This window comes from Tachypleus tridentatus, chromosome 4 (genome assembly GCF_004210375.1).
Source record: "Tachypleus tridentatus isolate NWPU-2018 chromosome 4, ASM421037v1, whole genome shotgun sequence".
In the NCBI taxonomy this organism is placed as follows: Eukaryota; Metazoa; Arthropoda; class Merostomata; order Xiphosura; family Limulidae; genus Tachypleus; species Tachypleus tridentatus.
Genome location: NC_134828.1, coordinates 106,840,684 through 106,867,396, shown reverse-complemented (window position 1 = coordinate 106,867,396; position 26,713 = coordinate 106,840,684). Strand labels below are relative to the sequence as shown.

The following is a 26,713-nucleotide window of genomic DNA, read 5'->3' as shown; positions in this document are numbered from 1 at the left end:
GTTCCTGAGATGTGCGTTCAGCAATGGTCAGTTGCTAACTCTTTGTTAACCTAAAGATGACCCAAGAAGCTTATGTTTTTCTGTACTTTATTTCAATTAAAGTTTTGATACCCATACTACCCTTCTTTAGAATACATTTTTTGCATTTTTAATTTTTGAATGTTGACTATTAATGTAAAATAATTTTAAGATTAAATTTACTTTTATGAATCATAAAATTCTGAAATTTCACATGTAAAGTCTTTATAACCTTCGGATAATTATCAAACGTTTTTTTTTTATTACAGAAATATCTTTTTTATCTGTGATATTAACTACTGTATCTCTGTATGGGTTTGGTCAACTGCCTGATGTCATAACAACCATACAAAAAATTAGGAAATAGATACAAATTATGCTTTCTTTGTTCTAGAATGACAATAAGTTATAATACAACTGTACTTGTTTATTCCAAATAGCTCAAATCTCATAACATTATACATTTTTATCAAATGGACATTTCATTTGTGACTGGCTAAAATTACAAAAGTTGCAATAATGCAGCATGCATACGTTCATATTACCATATCCATGAATATAAAACTGACCTTTACAAAGTGACCTGTCTTGGCTTTTATAGTGAACAAGTATTTTGTAAAATACAGTCACAAGTCATATGTACATAGATTATTACAATTTAAAAATATGTTCTTAAATTAGAGTTATATTTCCTTAACACACAGTGTAGTAAATAAAGATATATAAAACAAGTGGCCCTTCTAATTACAAACTTTATACTTGGATGCTGCGTGACGTACGTTGCCAACCCTTATCAAACTTCACTCGTGAAGGATGTTTGTTTGTTTTTGAATTTTGCACAAAGTTACACAAAGGCTATCTGCACTAGCTGTCCCTAATTTAGCAGTGTAAGACAAGGGGGAAGGCAGCTAGTCTTCATCACCCACCACCAACTCTTTTACCAATAAATAGTGGAACTGACCATAACATTATAACACCCCCACGGCTGAAAGAATGAGCATGTTTGGTGCAACAGGGATCCGAACCCGTGACCCTCAGATTAGAATCTTAACCCACCTAGCCATATCGGGCCAATGAAGGATATAAAACAAACATTTTGTTTCGGCTTTACATTTGCATTTTTTAATTACAAAAAATTCAGAAATTACCATATCAACACTACAGAATTTCACTATAATTTATCAGGCTTAATAACAATGCTGTATATGGGTCTAAAAACAATGTTTTTTTTTTGTTTAGTTCAATAATGTCATATTACCACTTGCAATCTACAGTGAAATGAAAGGGCTTTCCATGTAAATACTTTGCACAGGCTCAGAAAACCACAAGCAGAACATTCTGGGCTTCATTTGGCTATACACAAATCACTGGGAAAAGTACACATACATAAACATGTATTTTCAAAAATGAAAGAGGTAGGTGGAGCCACCTTGGTTGATTGACTAAATATAATAATATTTTAAAAAACTTAAAAGACAGGAGGCTTTCATCTTACCTTGTCAATATTGGTAATTCATAATAAACTACAGACTTTGTATTTGAACATCATAAACTTAATCTGAACTAAAGCTGTATTCAATATACCATGTAGCATGTAAAAACTGATATTTAGATTTTTTTTTCAAGTTAAGAAATTAACTAATGTATACTAAATTTATATTACAATCTACAGCATGATACCAAACATACATTCATAAAAATCATGGACTGAACAGTGTAATAAAACACAAAACATAGTAATAGAATGTTTAAATCTATACAAACTATTAATCACAGAAACTTATTTATAATGACCTAAAACAAGCTATTTAATCATACCTTATTCATTTTTAAGGTTTCTTGAGCCTCACTGACCATTTCTTTACTAAAACCTTTTAACAGGTTTTCTGACTGAAAACTTGTAAGTTTTGAGCTATTTTTCGAATCAACAAAATCACGCAACCTGGTGAACTCTTCCGACGGATCTTCCACTATAAAAAAATTAAAGAAATATACAAAGTGGTCCAAGAGACACTACTGAATATTTGTGTTTTATCAAAATTTAAAATAATAACATAATGTTTACACTCAACAAAACCTCATGTTGCTAAAATATTATACCATCACTTCAATAAGAAAAAGCTTAATGTAGTTTAAGCCATTTTATTTTATACTTTTAATGATAGTTGTCTTGGAAATGGATAAGACAACAGTTTCTAATGAGGTAATTACTGATACCACAATACCCAGCTACTGAAACTTCCTTTGAAGAACAATAAAACCCCACACAAATTCCTTTCTCACTCCGCCAGTAATGATACTTAGAAATAACAAAAATAGAAAATGTGGTAAATCTTGAAGCACATCAAGTATGAGGAACATCCTTGTATGACCTTGTTTACTGTAAACTACAGATACTACAGCATGTTTATATATTGTGAGATGATTTTCAGTTTTCCATGCTTTTTGTATCAACTGAGAAATATAATCATTGCGATGACAGACAAATACCAATATCTGTGCTCCATACATATACTAAGTATTTCCATTAACAATACGCTAGAGAATGTAACATAAACATGTTTAATAATGATTGGGCCGTCTATTGCATATGTTATAACATTGTTCAACATAAGGTAATATTTTCAAATGGAACAAAATATACAATAATAATAATCTTACTAGAACCATTAAGATATCCATGTTTTAAACTACTGATATTCCTTGTTCTTCACATTTAACCTTTCTAGGTATGTCAGTTTGTGTAATTACAAAATGAAATCCAAATTCTGAAACACTGTGATCTATCCCTTCAAATTATTTTAAAAAACAAGATTCTGAGCTTATTTTTGGCTCACAGAATTTAAAAACAGCAAATACTTGCAGCTGATGCTGCCAAGAAATGTGAAATTCAAAAATCCATCATTTGTGAGCTGATGACTTTCTTGCCACGTTTCGTTTGTTTTGAATTTCGCGCAAAACTAATCGAGGGTTTTCTGCACGAGCTGTCTCTAATTTAGCAGTGTAAGACTAGAGGGAAGGCAGCTAGTCATCACCATCCACTGCCAACTCTTTTACCAACAAATAATGGGATTGACTGTCATTGACGCATGACACATACTTCTGACTTAATGAAGACGTTGAGTTCTACAGATCCATGTCTCTTTGATGTTAAGCAATAAGTAGGATTGTGTTTTCCATATTTTATGAATATATGTGGGTAACAATATTGGGGGGCTGAGGGAGGCTTGGCTCATTTGGGGGAGGGCTCAAGCCCCCCCCTTGGCGCTGCCACTGATAACAGCTGACCCAACTCCACACCCACTTGACCCACGCACTCAGGTGTGACGTGGTCCAGCAATCTGACAGGTATGTCAGTTGTGTTTCAGTGCCCCTACTGAAACAGTGCCTGCTGTTTACAGATATTTTTCTTGCTTTTTATTTTGTGTTTAATTTCACTGTGAAAATGATTATGGGGTGCTGCCCTGAAACTTACTGGGGTGATACATTTATTCTACAATCCAAAACACAACTGTCCCAAAATGTTTCAGAAAAGGGATTGTGGTTCTGTAGTATGAAATATTTTATGCTATGTACAGTATGCCTGTGAAAAGAAGGGTTAGTATGGTTGAAAGGTCACTGGGCATTTTCTCTTTCAAAAAGACAAGATTACACTGGGAAGAGAGTGATCAGGTCTTTCTCTATCACATAAAGACCCCCCTAAATAAAATAAAAAAGAGGGGAAGAGAGCTACAACTAAACTAATCTGAAAAATGATTTGTGACAACCTTGTTCAGTTGAGATGTCTCCAAGTGACTTCCTTCCCTGGTTAATCAAATGTATTATTTTGCAGCATCTGAGGTATTTAGTACCAGGAACTATCTGTTCATGAATTGCTACACATGGTCAAACAAATACTAGGGTTTCAAAGCTGGATGAAAATGTTATTGGAATAAAAACATACCATTTAGCTCTTTTTCATCAGTGAACGTCTTTCTGAAGAGTTAAGACGTTAGTGCTGGATGTAGTTGCCATAATGTATTAATATGATAAATGTTAATAAGATGCTAAATGACAATCACATTCATTATTGAAAAGAGTTTCTCATAATCAAATCACTGAACAATTATACACCCTCTTTCATGAAAATAATACACTTAGCAGTTAATTTTCTGTTTACAAGATCTCACAATTTTTCTAACTAAAGGTCATCATGGATGCTAGTTATGTATTCTCACCCTCTGTGAAAGGGAAAGCCAGAGAGAATGTAAAGGTGCCTAAAGTTTATAAAAGGAAGAGATAAATACACTTTATGGATAAAATAGAGCAAGATATATACTATTTACTGATAGCAATTGTAATGCTTTAGACAATTTTCAATTGTACTACTTTTTTCAATTACTTAGTTTAGTGATGAGGTCATATGACCAACTGAAGTACTGATACAAAAACAGTCTTCCTATAGTTCATAATATGGGTCATGTATAATGGCACAGTAAATAACCATGCTGCCAGTGAATGATTCTTGTCATAAAGTAATAAAAAAAAATCAAATTTGTATTTAAAAAGGTTCCCTAGTTACTATGCCATATGTTTGAAATATTTCATATATGGTGATTTTAACATTGACTTTTATTAAAGCAAAGACAGAAGCAGCATCATATATCTTTCACCAGGATTTATATGGTTAAAACTGAATTAACCTTTTCCACTTGTTTACTTTGAAGTATTACTTAAAATATTTCCACTTATTGTAAATATACTTCAGTTTTCCCTCATACTAAAACTATCAGCATTCAAAAACAAAACTTAATCATGCCACACTGCATACTATTTCATTTCAATCAAATAAATATTTCACTAATTAATAAAATGTAAACACTACTAACAGAAGAGTTATCATTATCAGATTGCTTCATAAAATATCAGTAACATCTTTGAATTTAATATTCAGTGACATTGATTTAGAAGTGAATAGCTTGCATGTGAAAGAATGCAGCATTTTACAAAAATATCTAGATAAATAGATTTACTTTTTCAAAACTATAACACAAATTTTTAACTTAGTTTTGGAGATTGTCTTGGTTTGTTACAGCAACCAGTGTCATTAGAAATATTATGAACAAATAAATGAGTTCAGGGTTCTAGCTGAAATGGAAGGCTACCATATAATGGAAATTGCTAAATCTTGGTTAGATTTTTAAAGCATTAATAACAGGATTTATGTTAATTCTAGATTGTAAAACTTATTCATTGGTGATAAATGTTTTAAAAGAGTGGGTGGATTACAAGTTGGGTAGAATCCACCCAGCTCATAACCACATAAGTAATTATACCAAGGATTTTGATAATAGATATATACGTTTCAAAATTTTGCAGGTTATTAGTGAATATTACAAAACTTTCATGCACAAAATATCAGATTTTAAATTAATTAAAATATTTTAATCACAAATTTTCTTGTAAAATACTTTCTTTCAGAACACAGAGTAATTTTTATTTTAAATTTATTCATTTAAATAAAAGTAATTTTATGCATCAGAAATTTTTCAAGTTACACACACAAAATCTCTATAAATTCCAGGTAATTATCAAGTTCTTTGTAAGAAAAAATTACTGCAATTTTCACTATCAAATCAGAATTGCTGTATATGTTTCACAGATTTGAACAATCTTATAACCACCATGAAAAATTAGAAACATAAATTATGCTATTTTTTTCTTTGCAAAATTACAACAAATTATAACTCAAAAACACAAATGTTTAATTTAAACAGATCAAATGTCATAACATGATACATTTATACAGATATATTTATTATATAGACCTTTCAACCATTGCTGATAATACAGTTACATCAGAAAGTGTTCGTACCCCTGCATTGTGAGTAGTTATGTAAACTGAACAACAAATAAACTATTTATAAACAAATAACCAAACATAGGAAAGGCAGAAAGTGTTTGTGCATCTACTTCAATGGTCAGTTGTGTGCCTTACTTGAATTACAATCTCTCCTCATACCCCTCCATGATCGTTTGACAATACTCGACTTCCATTCTTCTTTACAGAAAGCCTCCAACTCTTGCAAGTTTTTCGGATGACACTGATGAACCCTGGTTTTCAACGCATGTCAAACGTTTTCAATTGGGATGAGATCAGGTGACTGCGATGTCCACTCCAGAACGCTTATATGGTTCCTCTGCAACCAGGATTGCACATATTTTGATGTGTGCTTAGAGTTGTTGTCGTGCTGGAAAATCCAACGATGCCCAAGCTGCAAGTTCTGAGCATCATTCTTGATACAAGTGTCTCATATATCAACATACTTTTCTTTTTTCATGATTCCATTGATGCAGTGAAGTCTGCCTACACCAGAAGAGCTGAAGGAACCCCATAACATGATTGAGCTACCTCTGTGTTTAACTGTATGGACAGTGTTCTTTGGAATATTTCGTTACCCCTTTTGCAGAAAATGTAGCAAACATCATTGTGGTCGAAAAGCTAGATTTTAGTCTTGTCTAACCAAAGAATACTGTTCCAATAGGTAAAGGGTTTATCTACATGCTTTCTTGCATACCTCAATCTGCTTCTAAATGAACAGGCTTTAAATATGGAGTTCTACGAGGACAGCATGCTTTGAAGAGCGTAACATGTTCGTAACTGTAGAGGTGCTTACTTCAACCTCAGTTTCCCTTACCAGTTTCTGTATGTCATTACATGTTAAACAAGGGTTCCTACTAACTTCTCTGAGAACCTTCCTCTTGGTTCTCTCTGGAATTTTGGTGGGGCATCCAGAACAAGGGAGGTTAGCAGTTGATCCTGTAAACTTAAACTTGGCAATTATGCTTTGAACAGTAGATTTCGACACAATAAGTTGTGTAGCAATACTGGAAAGAGACACACAAGATTTGTATGTTACAATAATTCGTTTTTTTTAAATCATTGGACAGTTGTTTCCTGTTGGCCATGATGATCAAGCAGATAACAGAGATGATGCTAAATTGCCGTAAGTAAATTTTTTGCTGGATAAATTCCAATAATTATGAACCCAGTGTCTAGTTCTGGAATGGTATAATGTAGCTTATTCGCTAACTAAACAAAATTTTTACGGGAATATCAGTTTTTTCACACGTTCTGAAATGTGCTATGCTCCTCTTATTTTTGGTTATTTGTTTATAAACAGTTTATTTGTCATTTAATTTACATAAAAATGTATGTAGGTGTGTGTCAGTATAATACTTATAATATATTATATGTCTACTAGCCTAATCATAATACTTTTTAAGTTATCAGCAAAAAACTACTCAAAACGCAGGGGTAAGAACACCTTTTGTCGTAACTGTAAATGTTAAAGTAAAAATGACATGGTGTACTTGCATTAATGTTACCATATTCAAGATGATAAAACTAACCTTTAGTCTTGGTTGTGTTTTAGCAGAGAAGTATTTTCAAAATTATAATCACATTTCAGTTGTAATACATTATATATGGATATACACTTTTACCATTTGCAAATAATATTTTCATGTTATTTTCTTAAAACATATGAGGGCTGTTCAAAAAATATGCGAACTGACGTCATAAAACAAAATGTACTTTATTTAGAAGTTACAGGTCTGGGACCCTTTCAAAGTACTCTCCTCCCCAATGCACACACTTATCCCAACGGTGTTTCCACTTGTTGAAACAGTCCTGGTACGCTTCTTTTGTAATGTCCTCCAGTTCCTTCGTCGCATTTGCCTTAATCTCAGGAATCATCTCAAATCTTCTTCCTTTCAAGGGTCTTTTGAGTTTGGGGAACAAGAAAAAAATTGCAAGGAGCAAGGTCAGGTGAGTAGGGGGTGGGGGTGGGGAAGAACAGTGATCGAGTGTTTGGCCAAAAACTCACAAGTTCTGAGGTACAAATATCGCAGCAACGCAGTGCATCTTCAACTTTTCAGTCAAAATCTCGTGACAAGATCCAACTGATATCCCACACTCTTCAGCAAGCTCCCTGACAGTCAGACGTCGTCTTGCCCGCACCAGGGTGTTGATTTTGTCGACGTGAGGGTTGTCAGTTGACGTGGAAGGACGTCCAGGACGCTCATCATCTTTAATGGACTGTCGACCATCCTTAAAACGTTCACGCCACTTGAAACATGCTGTACGCTTCATAGCAACATCACCGTAAGCCGTGTTAAGCATTGCAAAAGTTTCAGTCGCAGATTTTCCAAGTTTAACACAAAATTTCACAGCAAGTCGTTGCTCCTTCAGGTCATTCATTCTGAAATCCGCCAAACGAAAAAAATCGCACTTCACTAAAACCGCGTAGCTAATACACAAATGAAGATATCTGCAATCGGGAAATGGCATCGTAATCAGCTGATCTGTGCGAATGACACCAAACGGATTCCCCTGGAACCAACTGAAGCCTCGCAATTCAAACAGTCTGCGTATTTTTTAACAGACCTCGTAGAACAATAAATAAATAAAACTATTAGCTCTTTTAGTTATGACCATTGTTCTCAAGTTGCTACTTGCTGAAGGTTGCTAAGACTGAAGAAATTTTACACATGGAGAATGTGAAACAAAAGTTTTAAAGATTTTATATATATATATACATAGGTAAATAACCAAAAAATAATAAAGTACCATATCAATATCATAAAAATTCATTTTTAATTATCAAGTTTAGTAAATGGATTTTATGTGAGTAAAAAAACAAAATTTCTGACAGAACAAAGACTAAACTTACCAGCTTAAAGGCTTGTCTTAAAACAAAGAATCAATGCCATTATATTTTCAAAACAGCTGAGAAAACCACTTTTGGGACATTTCAAGCTTTTGATTGGTTGCTCACATGTCATATATACACGTTTATAGAAGGAAACATTTCTAAAAATCTAAGGGCCACTATGTTTGATTCTCTACATCAGTGATATCATAAGGAAACAATTGGAGGTTTTTATTTTATATTTTAGCTTTTATATATTAATAATTTGAGTTCGTAATTCATATAAAACTACAGATGTTGTATTCTGACATCACAAACACCTTATCTGAACTAATGCTGCATTTAACATATCATGTGACACTGACAAATCAATGTTTAAGTGTTTTAAATGAAAAAAATCCCACTTATCTACCTCCCCTAACTATTTTTTTTTGCCATATGACTGATGATTGATATAATTTTGAGCTTTTATTTGCATGATGTGTCATTTAAACAGTGTACAGAAATTAAGTGTTACTAACTCATGTACGGTGAATGAATCTAGACACCAAATAAAATGATATGAAAGAAACTAAAAGCTATTACCATAAAAGCTTAAAATACTATCAATAACACTTGTAAAATACACTTTACCTGTGATGTCTACAACATCAGGATCTTTCACATACCAGTTATACACTGTCTGTAACATTTCAGCACCAAGTCCATTCTTCTGGAAAGGTGGCAGAACCAACATCTGACTTTTAAAAAGAAAGCAACAAAAATGTTAGCTGTAGCTTATTAGAAGTTCAAAAAATTACCTCCTATTCTAACTTAAGATATGAAAAATCTACTAAAGTTCCTAGTAATATAGCATAGGGAAGCCTTTTGTGCTAATAATTACAAATTGTAGTATTTGTAACTCAATGAACAAAGTTAAAAATAAAAATTTTCTGGAAAATAAACTATTTTTTCTGGGAAGTACTAGATGGTAAAAGTGTTTGGATTGTGCTGATATAAACTGTAATGTTTAAGGAGTTTGAATATAATGATGGAAGTGTTTTTACACATAGCCTTATGTAGTCATTTGCAGAAAAAAACATATAAAGGTTTCTTCTGTATTTGATTGAAAATGTTTTATTGGAGTTTATAAAAATAAGTAATCACATCAGGGTAAAATGAAAAACATATATTAAAACATTTAATGTGATACAAAATTAACAGATACTGTGTAGATCACATTTTAGAAATTCTTCAACTTTAAACTTATGATTAGGTTTCATATTATAACATGTTTTATAACTATAGCTTATAGTAAATAAAATCTTATTTTTCTACTTAACATTTGGATAGTATTGTCTAAATCTTGAACAAAGTGTGAAATTATAATTTTTCTAAATGTACTTTATTTCCAATAAGTACTTCCCTCTTCTCATGAGATTAACTTTTCTTGTTTTGTTCTGCCCTTTATCTGTAAATGTTTTTTTAACACATGCTACAAGCCTTTATTATTCCTTTGTTAGAATAATTCCATGTTCAACTGAATTCACTTATAATTTCAATGACATAGTGACCCTGTAATGCTGAAATTTCATCATGGCCCAAATGGCCCTGAAGAAAAGTAATCCAAATACAACATGCATCCAACAGTGCATGGAAGGAGGGTTGGAATGTTCCACAAACCCCATACCATAGTTCCCACAAAAAAAAGCTGATAGTAAGAGGAAGACAAATGTGGGAAAATGGGGCACAAGTAGAATAAACATGAAATATTGTTGAGAATCCATCCACCAAAATAGGTAAACTGAAACCACAACAGATGGTCTAAAATGTGTGAGCCTGCCCAAAAAGTCCCAAAGAAAGTTCAACCCAAAGCTCACTGGGAACAGTCATATCATTGCTATCACCAAACAAGATGGCAACTGTACAGCGTAAACCCAAACAAAAGGGAATATGGGTCAAAATAAAACATCTAATATCTGAGATGTGATTTCCTAGAAAGTTGATGAGGTCTGAAGAAAATTCTCAGGAAGGTATGGCAAGCTCCAGATTGGAGATCATAAAATGATCATTCATCATTCATGCTACATACTGAACCAGATAAAAATGCACAACTTATATAGGTAAATCAAGTACATTCAAGGTATAGTGAAATAAAATTAGACAAAGCTGAACTAAGTTAAATAAAAAGTTACAGCAATTCTTGGGTAATCAGCGTTTTCAAAAATAAACATCTGCACTTGAACATTGCCAATCAAGAAGTGATAGTGTGAGAGTGGTGCACAGAGAGAGTCACAAACCTTATATGGTAGTAGTACTCTCCTAATGGTGGTGAAGTGACACACAATGATTTGCATGAGAGATGTGTTAGAACTTTGGATTTCGACAGAGGGATGATAAATGCTTGTGGCATGCTTTCAAACAAAGTTCACAAATAGAGGGCAGCATAAGATGAGAGGAGCTAATCTTGTGAGTAGAGGGGGAGCACCATAAAACAAACTTTTGTGAATTTGTTCGTAGTGTCAAACAATAAATGGTGGACATTGTATTTATTATTTCACTTACACATATGTATAGATATGTTATATTCTTTGTACAAAGATTAACTACTGTAAACTGTCAAACACATTATGTTACATATGCACTTTGCAAAACAAAGAAAGTTTAATTTTTTTTAGGTACTAGTTTGATTATATTATTCTACTTTCAATAATCAGTGAAAAATTCAGTAATGAACACTAGTAAATGCAAAAAATAATAAAGATTTTAGTATTATATTACAGAAACATATTTAACAGTAAAAGGTGTTAATGTTTTCATAGTACTGATTGTCACTAGTTACTTTACATACAGTATAAAGTACATGGTTGAATTAATGTGTTCTGATAATATGCAAATTATTTCAAAAAGTAGTTACATGTAGATTATAAGGATTCACTGTATTTTTAAATACTACATAAAAATGAACAGTATAAAATATAGCTCATGGCATGTCGAAAAATTAATAAAAAACAAATTATTTTACATCAATACACCATTTAACTTGGCTAAAAAAATAATGATTTTCATCATTTGTTACAAACTTAATGTTGAGTCATATTCTGAATAAAAACTATAGAAATTAACAACTGTGCATATAAATTGTGGGCCTATTTTCAAACACCAGCTGTAAGCTATTTTTGTTTACATGTGCGTTACATATTAACTCAGATAATGTTGTAAACACCTTCTGCACACTCATTCAGTAGATACGAATGATATTTTCACTAAGTCCAATCAACATAAACACGGTATAAAAATTACAGTTCACAGATAGCGGTCTTAAGGTTTTAATCAATGAACAACCATCATTTGTGTCCTACTCATGCAGAAAATAAAATAGAAACATAAATAAGCAAAACCTCTCATGTTAGGCAATTAAAGAATCCGAACTTGAGACTCTATGAGAGTGCTTACCTTATTCTAGGCCTCTTCTTATTTGGGTAAGCATAATACCTGTAAACAGTCATGTAACCTACAAAGCAGTATCTTGGTTCACCATCGCAACTTAACTTCTCAAACCTACAAAAATAAAACACGTAAGCCTATCAAAGAAAGAAAAGTGTACTTCGTCTTCTCACATTTAACAGTATAATTTTTTTTATTCTAAGTTTACTTGGAATTATGACAAAGTTCATAAAGTGTTTGTGTATATCTCAAATCACACCTGTAGTTAAACTGAACTCATTCCTCAGGTTTAGTTAACTGTCGCCACACTCGGTAAACTGAAAAAATATGACAAATGCATTTAACACCAAGTAGTAAAATGACAAGTGTGGCTTAAATTACAATGATGTTTATTATACCACATCCATTATAAATAATACTAGTAGCCCATTCCCAGTTTTTCAAAGATGTGATTTACTTAGATATGTTTTCTTTAAATTATTTGGTTTAAGTGAATCTCAATGGACTGAATTGGAAATGAGTTATCTTAACCAACTTCCATGACTGAATTAGGTACTTAAGATGTATTTATGACAGAATCAAGGTAAAATTATAAAGATACATACTTCACGACATGCTAATCAAAAATTGTAGCTATGAATACACAAATATGGCTAAAACAAACACCTGTTACCCAAAAGTCAAAGTCAAGTTCACAAAGAAAACATAATGGTAAGCTGGTCCAACTTAATACATTCAGCATTTGCCAGGTCTGAGATCAACTCCATGACCATTTTGTGCTCTTAATAGTTTTACATGTTATTACTTTTAAATTAGCAAATCTGACAGATTAAGAGAAAACATCAGGATGCATTATTAAGTCTTAAGGTTTGTTAAGCAAAGTTTCTTTCATGCCTTTCTTTTCAGATGTTGCCTTTCCAACATGAAGGTAATTTACATTTTAATATAAAAACATCTTTCAAACATTACGTGCAAAATCTGACTTATCTTGTGAAAACAACAAAAACCTTTGCACTCGGTTGCTAAGCATTAAGAAATTGTACAGGTAGAGAATGTTAAACAATTTTTTAAACTTTATATATATATATATATATACACACACACACATATATTTAAATAACAAAAAAATTACTATATCAATCCCACTGAATTTCATTATAATTTATCAAGTTCAGTAACCAAATTATGAAATTTTGAACATGCTAGACTTAACTTAAAGTACAAAGGTTTGTGTTGAAAGAAAGAGATACTGCTGTTACATTTAAAAATGGCTGAGAAAACCACTTGTGGGACACTCTGAGCCATCAACCAGTTACTCACATATCATTCATAGAATTAAATGTATAGAAGGGATAATTTCCAAAATCTGAAGGATGTATGTAAGGCCACTATGTTTGTTCACTATATGAATATCTCAGCATATACAACAGACAGGAGATTCTTATTTCATTTTCTAGCTCTTCAATATCACTAATTTGAGTTCCCAATTCATATAAAACTATAGATTTTGTATTCTGACAACACAAACATCCAATATGAAACAGTGCTGCATTCAACATGTACCATGTGACACAAAAACTGATGTTTAGATGTGTTATCAATATTTACTTTTTAATCAAGAAACTGATTTATAAAATGAAAATCTGTATTATAATTTAGAATCTGATATCAAATTTAATGACATAAAACAGTAGTTCAATTAAATATTTAATTCAATTCAAAAAACACAAATGACACGATCCTTCACTTGCGACCTGTTTGGAAAGGGTTAAGGCAGATCTACTTTGATTACTTAACCTTTAGCTGTATTTGGGAATCAAAATATTAAAGTTGCATATTATTAGCATAATAAAAATCCAATTAAATATATTTAAGTAAGAATAAAAATACACAACATCATAATGTTAAGTACTTGTTTTCCAGAGCAAGTTTCTGACAATAAACTACGGTGATGTAACTAAACCTCAAAGTGAAAATGATTACTTACCACCTGTTTACAAATGCAGTCAATTTTATTTATACTCACAAAAACATTTTTTTTAGAGAATTCATATGTAAAATTAATTTTACTGTAGCAGTTACTCTTGTTTGTCTGTTGGTTAAGAGGAAGCTTGAATTAAAGTTTAATGATGGTATCAGTTATGATAAGCAATGAGCAATTAGCATTCTGCTGCAGTTAAACAATAATGAAAAGTGAAGTTTGAAACTGACTTGAATTTTTAAATTTTCTTCTGGTGTCCAAGATTCCTTATCATTTATTCAAATTCAACAGTGCAAAACAATGTACAGTCTTCTAAAGTAATAACTACGTACATTATCAGAATGGAGTTCTTCATTCACAATGTATGTATTGTATTACTTAGCAGTTAAGACATTCATTGATGTTAACAATATATTGAAAACAAATAACAGTATAGTATCTTTCAAATGTTGTAATTAGAATTTGATACCATGCAGAAATGATGAAATGTGATACAGTTCTGGATCACAAAACGTAGCCAGACTCATGAAATACAGAGAGTATGGCACACAAAACGCTACTGTCGTTCAATTTTGAAGTAGAAAATTAAGTCAAGTTAAAATAATCTTGCGAGCAACATGTGTTTACGAATGCCTTACATAACTACTGTTCAGTTTTGTATATCCACAGTTGTAACATCTGTCCATACAATTATTAAGAGCTTCTTGTCTTGGTTCAACAAGGCTTTATTGTCTTTGATAAAATACTTGCTTATGTAATGTCACTATTAGCTTTTGTGTTCTACAATGTCATACTTACTTCCAACAGAAACTTTACAATCTAACAGGTACAATACTCTTAAATAGTACAGTTTTGTAAACACCAGGAACTCTATGCTGCATAACTATTGCCTTAAACTTATCTGGGTCACTGTCCATTATTAATGATAATTCTTACATTAAAAAAACTTAACAACAAGCTGCTTGCTAGGCTTTTTAACCTTCTTATTATGGGTAAGTCAGTGTGCATGTCGTGACTTTTTAGCTACATTCAAAATGTTAAATTAATTTATTATTACTGTATATGAATTAACCTTGGATCAAAACTCATATACGAGTTTTAAGTTAATTTTATAAAGAAATAATTAAAAAAACCCATGATCTTCTCTAGTGTGAGGATTATGACATTCATTCACCGTCCTTCTTCTTCTCTAATTTATTTGCCATCTCTATTTGACACACAGAATTTAATGTAAGTTACTCTATGATGTAGATATTATTAAAGCAAAGTCTAATTTTGTTTAGTCGCAGATCAGAAAAATCACACCCATTTGTCACACTCACCTGTAACTATTTCACACCTTATGCCATATTATTCATAACTAATAGAAAGTCTAAGTTTCAATCTATCAGACGATGTGTTTTTCAGTACAGAGTATTGTACATTTTGAAAGTTTCTCTCCTGGTGATCATACTGACAAGCTGATAGTAAGACGTAAATACTCTTATGCCATAGCTGAAAAGCCACATAAATTATTGCATTTATAGTAAATTTTTTTGCTTTGCAAAAATTATTTGGTGGGATAATTGGTCAGAGATTGTTTAAAGGGCAATAAAACAATAATGGGCTTTAAATAACTTATAATAATCAGTTGCAGTATCCTGTTACAGTCTGCAATCATTATAGAAAGAAAAAAGATAATTTTAAATTAATTTTGTATATTTTTATTGTAATAACAAGGCTAGTAGCATCAACAAAGAGTTAAGATATAAAAATTGACACATAAAATAGTTTTACTGGAAAACATAAATGAAAAAAATTTATTGTTTATTACAGAGATTTTAGAAATGACATTAATGAAGGCTAATTATTTTAGGATTAAGAAACATATTTTTAACCTTAATATGAAAATCAGTTTGCACTTTGAGCAGTCAATACATTGAATCTACATATATTCCCAAAAACAGTTTTTCAGGAAAAAATAAAAAACCTTAATTTTGTGTAAAAAAGAACTAACATTTACTGAATGCTTTCAGATTTTGTGAGCATAGAAAAACAACAACAAAAAAGTTATAGTACAGAACTCTGATGATCACTTTGGAGCTAAAACACCAGTCACAAGGAGGACTATTGACTTTTCTGCTAAACTGGATTATGTTTAACCCTTTCACAACAAGACCACGAAAATACACACGAGTCCATCTACACATTTACATGTTAAATATTTCCACTATAACTTTTGATATAGCATGTTCACAAAATTTGGTAGACTTTTTAGTAAAGTTTTGTTTGTGAAGGTATAGTCTGTTTTGGTACTAGTTTGAGTTTCAAGTGATTTCATGTTATAATTAAAAAAACTATTCTTTGTTCCAATATTTCAAAATATTTGCATAATCCCTAAAACCTACTAATTACATTTCAAACATTTGTTTTTGGTAAGACTATATTTTCTGTATCCTATCTATGTTGGGTTTGTAGCTTAAGTGTCATAATGCGATATATGTATTATTTTTATTATATTTACCTTCCAGTCATGCCTAGCTAACATTACATAACCTGCACTGATATAATGCAGAGCAATTGTATTATATATCTTATAATATAAAACCTCCAGTCTTTCTTGTCTTGGTTGTAGTGAGCTAGTATTTTGTAATATACAGTTACATTTTAATTAATATACATAAATAAAGAAGTCAAGCAAACAATTACCTCTTCCAGCTATGATCTTTGAACTCACTGCTTCATATATTACAGGTTGCTAAGCCTTTTAAAGTTTTGCAAATGGAGGATATCAAACAAAATTTTTAAGGTTTTTTATATATACAGTTAAACAATAAAAAATCATAAATAACTACACATATACCATAGAATTCCACCATAATTTATTAAGCTCAGTAACTAAGATGTGTTTAGATTTAAAAAGAATATGAAACTTTGTACAGACTAAAAACACAACCTACTTTCTTGAAATCTTGTGTTGAAAGAATGTGGTTGTCTTTTCACAAATGAAAAGGACTAAGAAAACCACTAGGAGACATTTTAAGCTCTCGATTGGTTATTCACATCATATGTTGAAGTGTATACGTGGGACTGTTTGATTCAGTACATAAGCCATATCTCAGCAAATTAAAAAGATGTGTTCTTCTTTTATATCCTACCTTTTTAATATTGGCAATTTGAGTTCCTAATTTGTACGAAACTACAGACTTAGTATTTTGACATTACAAACATCTAATTTTAAACAGTGCTGCATTCAACATACCATGTGACTCACTAAAACCTATACTTGGATGTGTTCTTTCAATATTTACTTTTAAATTAAGAAATTAACTCATTTTTAATAAAGTTTGAATTATAATCTAAAATTTGATTCCACACTTACTGACATATATTCATAAATTAGTTAAATAAAATTTTAAATTAAGTCAACAAATGCAGTAACATGGCCTCTGACTCATAGCAAAAGGGTTAATGGATTTAAGAAATTCTTTCTTTTGTTTGTAAGGTGTTATTTTAAGTTTTCTTTTTATTTACATACTTAAAAAACATCAATATTGAAAAGAAAATTACAAATGTACATCCTTTAATTGCAATGAACAGAAGTTAACTAAAGCACAATTTATATACTTGCACGTATATATATATATATTAGATGTACAGTTCTATTAGTACAATATACACTGTAATCAGTACACTTAACCCTTTCGGCGAGGTCAGCGACCACAGTCAACTTGAAGGCTCAGCGGGGCAGGCAACCTTCCTTTATTCCTGTTATTCTTATGTACTGAATTTAACATATATAGTATTGAGTACAATCACTCAATATTTCAGGGACTTTTATTTCTACACTATATCACAACAGGCTAGCTGGATTAAACCATATCAAATCAAGCGTTTTCAATACTATATCACAACAGGCTAGCTGGATTAAACCATATCAAATCAAGTATTTTCTACACTATATCACAACAGACTAGCTGGATTAAACCATATCAAATCAAGTGTTTTCTACACTATCACAACAGGCTAGATGGATTAAACCATATCAAATCAAGTGTTTTCCACACTATATCACAACAGGCTAGCTGGATTAAACCATATCAAATCAAGTGTTTTCTACACTATCACATCAGGCTAGATGGATTAAACCATATCAAATCAAGTGTTTTCAATACTATATCACAACAGGCTAGCTGGATTAAACCATATCAAATCAAGTGTTTTCTACACTATATCACAACAGGCTAGCTGGATTAAACCATATCAAATCAAATGTTTTCAATACTATATCACAACAGGCTAGCTGCATTAAACCATATCAAATCAAGTGTTTTCTACACTATCACATCTGGCTAGATGGATTAAACCATATCAAATCAAGTGTTTTCACTACTATATCACAACAGGCTAGCTGGATTAAACCATATCAAATCAAGTGTTTTCAATACTATATCACAACAGGCTAGCAGGATTAAACCATATCAAATCAAGTGTTTTCTACACTATATCACAACAGGCTAGCTGGATTAAACCATATCAAATCAAGTGTTTTCAATACTATATCACAACAGGCTAGCTGGATTAAACCATATCAAATCAAGTATTTTCTACACTATATCACAACAGACTAGCTGGATTAAACCATATCAAATCAAGTGTTTTCTACACTATCACAACAGGCTACATGGATTAAACCATATCAAATCAAGTTTTCTACACTATATCACAATAGGCTAGCTGGATTAAACCATATCAAATCAAGTGTTTTGTACACTATATCACAACAGGCTAGCTGGATTAAACCATATCAAATCAAGTGTTTTCAATACTGTATCACAACAGGCTAGCTGGATTAAACCATATCAAATCAAGTGTTTTCTACACTATATCACAACAGGCTAGCTGGATTAAACCATATCAAATCAAGTGTTTTCTACACTATATCACAACAGGCTAGCTGCATTAAACCATATCAAATCAAGTGTTTTCTACACTATATCACAACAGGCTAGCTGGATTAAACCATATCAAATCAAGTGTTTTCTATACTATATCACAACAGGCTAACTGGATTAAACCATATCAAATCAAGTGTTTTCTACACTATATCACAACAGGCTAGCTGGATTAAACCATATCAAATCAAGTGTTTTCTATACTATATCACAACAGGCTAACTGGATTAAACCATATCAAATCAAGTGTTTTCTACACTATATCACAACAGGCTAGCTGGATTAAACCATATCAAATCAAGTGTTTTCTATACTATATCACAACAGGCTAACTGGATTAAACCATATCAAATCAAGTGTTTTCTACACTATATCACAACAGGCTAGCTGGATTAAACCATATCAAATCAAGTGTTTTCTATACTATATCACAACAGGCTAACTGGATTAAACCATATCAAATCAAGTGTTTTCTACACTATATCACAACAGGCTAGCTGGATTAAACCATATCAAATCAAGTGTTTTCTACACTATATCACAACAGGCTAGCTGGATTAAACCATATCAAATCAAGTGTTTTCAATACTATATCACAACAGGCTAGATGGATTAAACCATATCAAATCAAGTGTTTTCAATACTATATCACAACAGGCTTACTGGATTAAGCTAGACTGTTAAACAGAAAAAGAGTGATATATTATTTAAAATCAAACAATCTTGAAATATCTCAGGGCCATACTTACATTACAAAAAATTCCCACAATTCATCATCTATGTCAATAAATGAAGCTGCATCAATGTACCACAAAACAAAGGTCTGCATTCTTTCATGGTATTCTTTGAACCCTGGATCTAAAGCTGTAGCTCGATAAACTTCAAAAGTTCTTTTGGTGTTTTCTAATGAGACAAGTTTTCAAAAATCAATTATAATGGATTTTAATAACACTTAAAATTATAGTTTAGTACCAAATGTGCCACAGCTGCTTTCAGAACATCCTTCTTTTGGATATAAGTAAAGAAAATGTTATATTAAATTTTTTGAACAAATTTACAACATAACAGAAAACTTACACAAGATCAAAACCCACAACTACTTTCAAAACAGGTCAATTATTATTATACAAGCACTTGTCTTTAGTGCAATCTGAGAATGAATGATTTAATAAAGAATCCCAAACATTTACAAATCAAATAGATAACATGCTGATTATATAATACACACTTCTGAATAACAAAGCATCATGGAAGTTTTCACTATTACATGTGTTCAACCAGTTTTATTTTCATTACATCATAAATAATCATATACTATAAATGAGCCTTTGTTCTTATAAACATGAATAGTTTTTTTTTCCCCAAAGTCAAACAAGTGACATCATAATATGATCATTTTCATTAAATGATATTTTTGAGCTATATTACTTTTTCAAAACAAAAAAGAATCATTCAATGCTGTCTTTTGTATGTACGTAGCAAATGTTTTAAAATGAATTGTGTATGTGTGTTTACTTAATAGCAAAGCGACATCAGGCTACCTGCTGTGTCCACTGAAGGGAGTTGAACCCTCTGATTTTAGCATTGTAAATCCAAAGACTTACTACTGTCCCAGCAGGGGACTAAAAAAGGAATTAAATGTAATAATTTGTATTCCAGGGACAATATTTACATAAAAATTGCATCTAGACAGTATATCTATCACTAACACAACAAAAAATACATTTTTAACAAGTACTATAAGGTCTCCTCACCTTCTTCCTTATTAAAAGAGTGTAGAAGTTCTCCATGAGGCTTAAAATTAGCATCTTTTGCCAAGGATGCTATAAAGTCATCACGATTTTGGTAAAATCCTGGTTGAAGTTTTTCTCCAATTACATTTATCACTTCATCAGCCTATTAAAACAAATTAATATTATTCATATCAAATTACAAAGACTTAAGTGTAACAATTTTGAATGCAAACAGACTCGGATTCCTCTTGAACAGTTTTTACAGACAGAGCAGTTTTCTTGTTGTGCTAATTAAACAAGGATAAAATTACTTACACATGTAAAATGATTTAAGAAAATTAGTACCAGAGCATAAAAAATATATGAGGCTACTGTATGAATTCATCTAACAAAATATAATTCTGTTTCTATAGTAACGAGTAAGCTTTCATGAAACAGATAACTGTATCTCCAAACTGCACTTGTAGTAACATGTCTAAGTGTCATTTCAAAACAGAAGTAAACACCAAATCTTCACGTGAACTTAAGTCTTAGCATAACATTTTCAATTATAAAACCTTTTATTAAGCAAACTGTTAATTTATCTTACCTGAACACCATCACTTTTGTCAGGTGTTATTTTTTCTACAAACTTCAATCCGAGGAATGTAGTTAAACGTGCAGCACTGTAGTACAGCTGGACTTTCAGATCTCGATAACCAAAAATGCTCTCACTTTAAACAGACAGAACATGAAAACCTTACAATGTAGGAGTACTTCTACTTCTTAAATATTTTAAACTATGACATCATACACACAGACAAACGGCATCTTGCTGTAAAGTAAAACATAAAAATTAATAATACAGTTTAATAAGGTTTTTAAATTTCATAAGAATTCCTCAATTTCCAAAATCAGCATACTGTCAATTTTAAGACTGAACAAAGTTCCCAATGAAATTTTAATCTCAGGTCAAATTTCCACCAAATCTGTTCATCCTGTCAGCTGCACAAAAACTAGCTGGAGTACCCATCCATTGGACAGGCATATAAAAACTTGCATGTAACAAACAATAGGATATTCTGCTATTTTTTTCTTAAAATAGTAAACATTAAGTGTAATAAAAATACATAAAAGTATACCATACCATAAAGAGAGACAGACATCTTTGAACAATTCTAACAATATAAAATTAGCTAGGGAGGTCCCAAGCAAATTTTATAAAAGCCTTATAAGGTACAGAAAAAAAAATATGCAGAATTAGAAGGAAATTTGATAACTACACCTAGCTCATTACTCAGCAGTAACACCACAGGAGATACACATTGCTATTTCCCTTGTTCAAGGAAATACCTTAATTCACACACATCATGCACCTGTGTTTTTGAGTACGGTTAGAATGACAAGGTAGTAAGTCCTTTTTTATTTCAAATTTCTTGTAAATAACAAACAATATGCATGTGTGCACGGCTAATAACGTATTTAGTAGAAGAATTTATCTCATGTTGAGCAGGTAATACAATACTAAGAAATAATGTATTTATGAAAAGTATATTTAAGTTTTTGAATATATATCACAAATATAACTGTATACACCATTCAAAAAATAATTTTCTTCTTTCATTACAAATTAAGGTTTAAAGGTTTAACAATGCCCACATAATACCACGAACCAGAAAAATGGATACCTCACAATCTCTACATAATTATTTTAATGAACTTGAATTTTGGTAATAGTTTGAAAAAAAACCCACAAAAAAACATAACTGACAAAAACAACTTTTGATGTGTGTTAACCAATGATAATTATATAAACTATAATAAGTTATTCAGATGAGTTTGGCATGGTGTATAGAAATCATCTACAGTTATTATTTTCTTTAATTACAAAGTCCAACATCATTCTGCTTTTGTGAGGCTATCTGACATTTTCTAAATGTTATTACAAAATGTCAAATAAAATATGTTACTTTAACATACTAAACATCATTCTGCTTTTGTGAGGCTATCTGACATTTTCTAAGTGTTATTACAAGATGTCAAATAAAATATGTTACTTTAACACACTAAACATCATTCTGCTTTTGTGAGACTATCTGACATTCTCTAAGTGTCATTACAAAATGTCAAATAAAATATGTTACTTTAACATACTTGCAATATTTGCAATATTCATATTTTTTACCACATTTCCCAGAGTCAAAGATGCTATTTTTTCCCAACATAAGTCTAAAAAATTTACCCTGCATCTTCCAGGCTGAAAGTTATGTTGCTCATAGGCCTCAACTTAAGCCAAGAACAAGCATTTTCACACTAGACAGTAATCCAAGCTCCTCTATATGACCCAGAATTAAATGTACAAGTTACTTAATATTAAATAAGAAATAAATGAACAAGAACAGGTCACCATAAATATGGTGCAATAATAACGGCACTCTTTTCAATTCCTCAGGCTTAGAATAACTTTGTTACTGGTAATAAAACAGATATTATAGTGGTAATATAAGGAACACACTTTCAAAGGTAGCTATGATAAACATACAGCTCACAAAAAAAAAACAAGAAGTGGACAATCCACAAAACATTTTGGTAAGATTGGTGGAAGTGCTGTAACCTTATTCTTACAGCTACAACAGAAAGTGTTTGTACCCCTGTATCGTGAGTAGTTTTTTCCTCATAACTTAAAAAGTATCACGATTAGGATAATGAAAGTATGGTGTATTATAAATATTATACTAACACACATCTACATAAATTTTTATGTAAACTGAATGACAAATAAACCGTTGATAAACAAATAACCAAACATAGGATGGGCAGAGTGTTCATGCCTCTACTTTAATGGTCAGTTGTGTAGCCTTTCAGGTGAATTACTTAGCTCAATCTCTCCTCATAGCCCTCCATGATTGTTTGACAGTACTTGACTGGTATTTGTTTTCCATTTTTCTTTACAGAAGGCCTCCAACTCTTGCAAGTTTTACAGATGATGCCAATGAATCCTGGTCTTCAACTCATGCCAAATGTTTTCAATTGGATTGAGATCGGGTGACTGCGATGGCCACTCCAGAATGCTTATATGGTTCCTCTGCAACCAGGATTGCACATATTTTGGTGTGTGCTTAGGGTCATTGTCGTGCTGGAAGATCCAATGATGCCAAAGCCACAAATCCCAAGCATCATTCATGATATAAGTGCCTAATACATCAACATACTTTTCTTTTTTCTTGATTCCATTGATGCAGTGAAGTCTGCCTACACCAGAAGAGCTGAAGGAACCCCATAACATGATCGAGCCACCTCTGTGTTTAACTGTAGGGATGATGTTCTTTTGAAGATTTCGTTACCCCTTCTTGCAGAAAATATAGCAAACATCATTGTGGCCGAAAAGCTAGATTTTAGTCTTGTCTAACCAAAGAATACTCTTCCAATAGGTAAAGGGTTTATCTACATGCTTTCTTGCATACCTCAATCTGCTTCTAAATGAACAGGCTTTAAATATGGAGTTCTACGAGGACAGCATGCTTTGAACCCAGAAGAGCGTAACATGTTCGTAACTGTAGAGGTGCTTACTTCAACCTCAGTTTTCCTTACCAGTTTCTGTATGTCATTACATGTTAAACGAGGGTTCCTACTAACTTCTCTGAGAACCTTCCTCTTGGTTCTCTCTGAAATTTTGGTGGGGCATCTGGAACGAGGGAGGTTAGCAGTTGATCCTGTAAGCTTAAACTTGACAATTATGCTTTGAACAGTAAATTTTGACACATTAAGTTGTGTAGCAATACCGGAAAGAGACACATGAGACTTGTATGTCACAATAATTCGGTTTTTTAATCACTGAACGGTTGTTTCCTGTTTGCCATGATGACCAAGCAGATAATGACAGAGATGACGTTAAATTGCCGGAAGTACATTTTTTGCTGGCAAAATTCCAATAATTATGAACCCAGTGTCTAGTTATGGAATGGTATAATGTAGTTTCTTTGCCAAACTAAACAAATTTTTTTTTAGGGAATATCAGTTTTTTTCACACGTTCTGAACTGTACGAACACTTTCTGCTTCTATTAATTTTGGTTATTTGTGTATAAACAGTTTGTTGTTTAATTTACATAAAAATTGATGTAGATGTGAGTTAGTAGAATATTTATAATATACTATACTTCTATTAGCCTACTCATGATACTTTTTAAGTTATGAGCAAAAAACTACTCGGGATGCAGGGGTATAAACACTTTCTGTCGTAACTGTATGTTTATCTTTTTAACAAAATTTAAAGTTAGCTGATCAAAATGGGGATGCATCTTCAATGCCAGGAAATACAGTAATTATAATTTATTTGATATACAGAACATCAGTGGAGTTACCGCATATCTTAAAAACAAACAAAATAATGCCCAGTTGGTTGACTCCAGATTATTACTAAACAACTGTACAACAGAAGCTTCTTTTTGTTGAAAAATACTTTTTCATTAAACATGTTTACCATCTTAAATGAAGATTACTTTTTAAAACTGATTTGAGAAACACTGAAAGTCGGTAGATTAATATGATGTTAGAAAGTTCTTAAAGCTTCCAGATGTCAATAAAACTCTTTTGGAAGCTTCTTTATTACCTTCCTGTTTCTATTTCAGTTTCAATTATTTGTCTTTTGGCAGCCACATAATGCTTTTTCTATCTGCATCTTTTTACTTGATATTGTTTGTTTTATACATTCTTGCAAAGCCACGAGAAGGCCTAGAGGGCTATCTGAACCAGTTGTCCACAAGTTTGAGCTGATAAACTTACATACAGGAAACAGCTAGTCAAAAACACCCTCTGCCAACTCTTTGGCTCCTCTATTCAATTATAGGATTTCACCATCACTCTTATAATCACCTATGGTTCCACTGAAATACAATTTGACACATTAACTGCTAAACCACATTTAGCACTCTTGAGATAATATGTTGCTGCAGACCTTGGGTCAACTAACACAGGTTTTTCCTTCTGAGAAACAGCTTTACTTCACATTTCTTTGCATCCAAGGAGTATTTCAGTTTGGATAGTTTTATTCAGACAAACTCATCCTGTCTATGACCTTCAATCTGAGAGCAAGGAAAACTGCCCATTAAAACAAGGACAGTCAAGTCTCACAGCATTACTACATCTGTCCAACAACAAATACACCATACCACAAATTATCATATGCTTGAATTGTTTTGTTATAGCTAAGATACTTTAAGCTTCATTTAACCCTTGTGTTTAACTCTATTGGTTTGGATATCCTTTACTGGGCAAGACAAAATGTTTTAGTGTCTTACATTCAAATTTTTATAAAACTATTTTTTATGTTATACCAAATACATCAGCAAAAGACCTTAACTAATAATACATAATTTTTAAGTTCTTAATTCTACAGAATGATATTTTTAAAAAAATCCTGAATTTCCCCTAGTGTGACACACAACACAGTTTCTCACAGCATGCCATCATCTATTTTATTCACAACCTCTTGAAAAAGTTTGAAATTAAATATAAATTACTCTATAAAATCACCATTGCTCAGATAAACCACATTTATGACAGCCTTCAACATTAGTTACAAAGCTATCAAATAGAAAATCAGATTCTTCCTGCTACACCTATCTGTCACATCCTCTCTTTCATAACAGTTCACTCTTATGTTTTATTACCTATTACCTTTCTCTATCAAATAGAAAATCAGATTCTTCCTGCTACACCTATCTGTCACATCCTCTCTTTCATAATTTAACAGTTCACTCTTATGTTTTATTACCTATTACCTTTCTCTATCAAATAGAAAATCAGATTCTTCCTGCTACACCTATCTGTCACATCCTCTCTTTCATAATTTAACAGTTCACTCTTATGTTTTATTACCTATTACCTTTCTCTATCAAATAGAAAATCAGATTCTTCCTGCTACACCTATCTGTCACATCCTCTCTTTC

The 26,713-nt window shown here is 31.7% G+C and overlaps 1 protein-coding gene across 1 annotated transcript in view; it reads right to left on the bottom strand.

The window, feature by feature from the left end:
- The window catches only part of Hat1 (histone acetyltransferase 1), a 49,489-nt gene that overhangs the window by 5,126 nt on the left and 17,650 nt on the right, over positions 1-26,713 (bottom strand). The window contains exons 4-9 of the mRNA XM_076500400.1: positions 21,375-21,498; positions 20,807-20,948; positions 19,802-19,955; positions 12,147-12,251; positions 9,345-9,451; positions 1,837-1,988 (exon numbers count right to left, since the gene is read on the bottom strand). Of these exons, the coding sequence (XP_076356515.1) occupies positions 1,837-1,988; positions 9,345-9,451; positions 12,147-12,251; positions 19,802-19,955; positions 20,807-20,948; positions 21,375-21,498 (784 nt within the window). The remainder of the gene's footprint in view (positions 1-1,836; positions 1,989-9,344; positions 9,452-12,146; positions 12,252-19,801; positions 19,956-20,806; positions 20,949-21,374; positions 21,499-26,713) is intronic.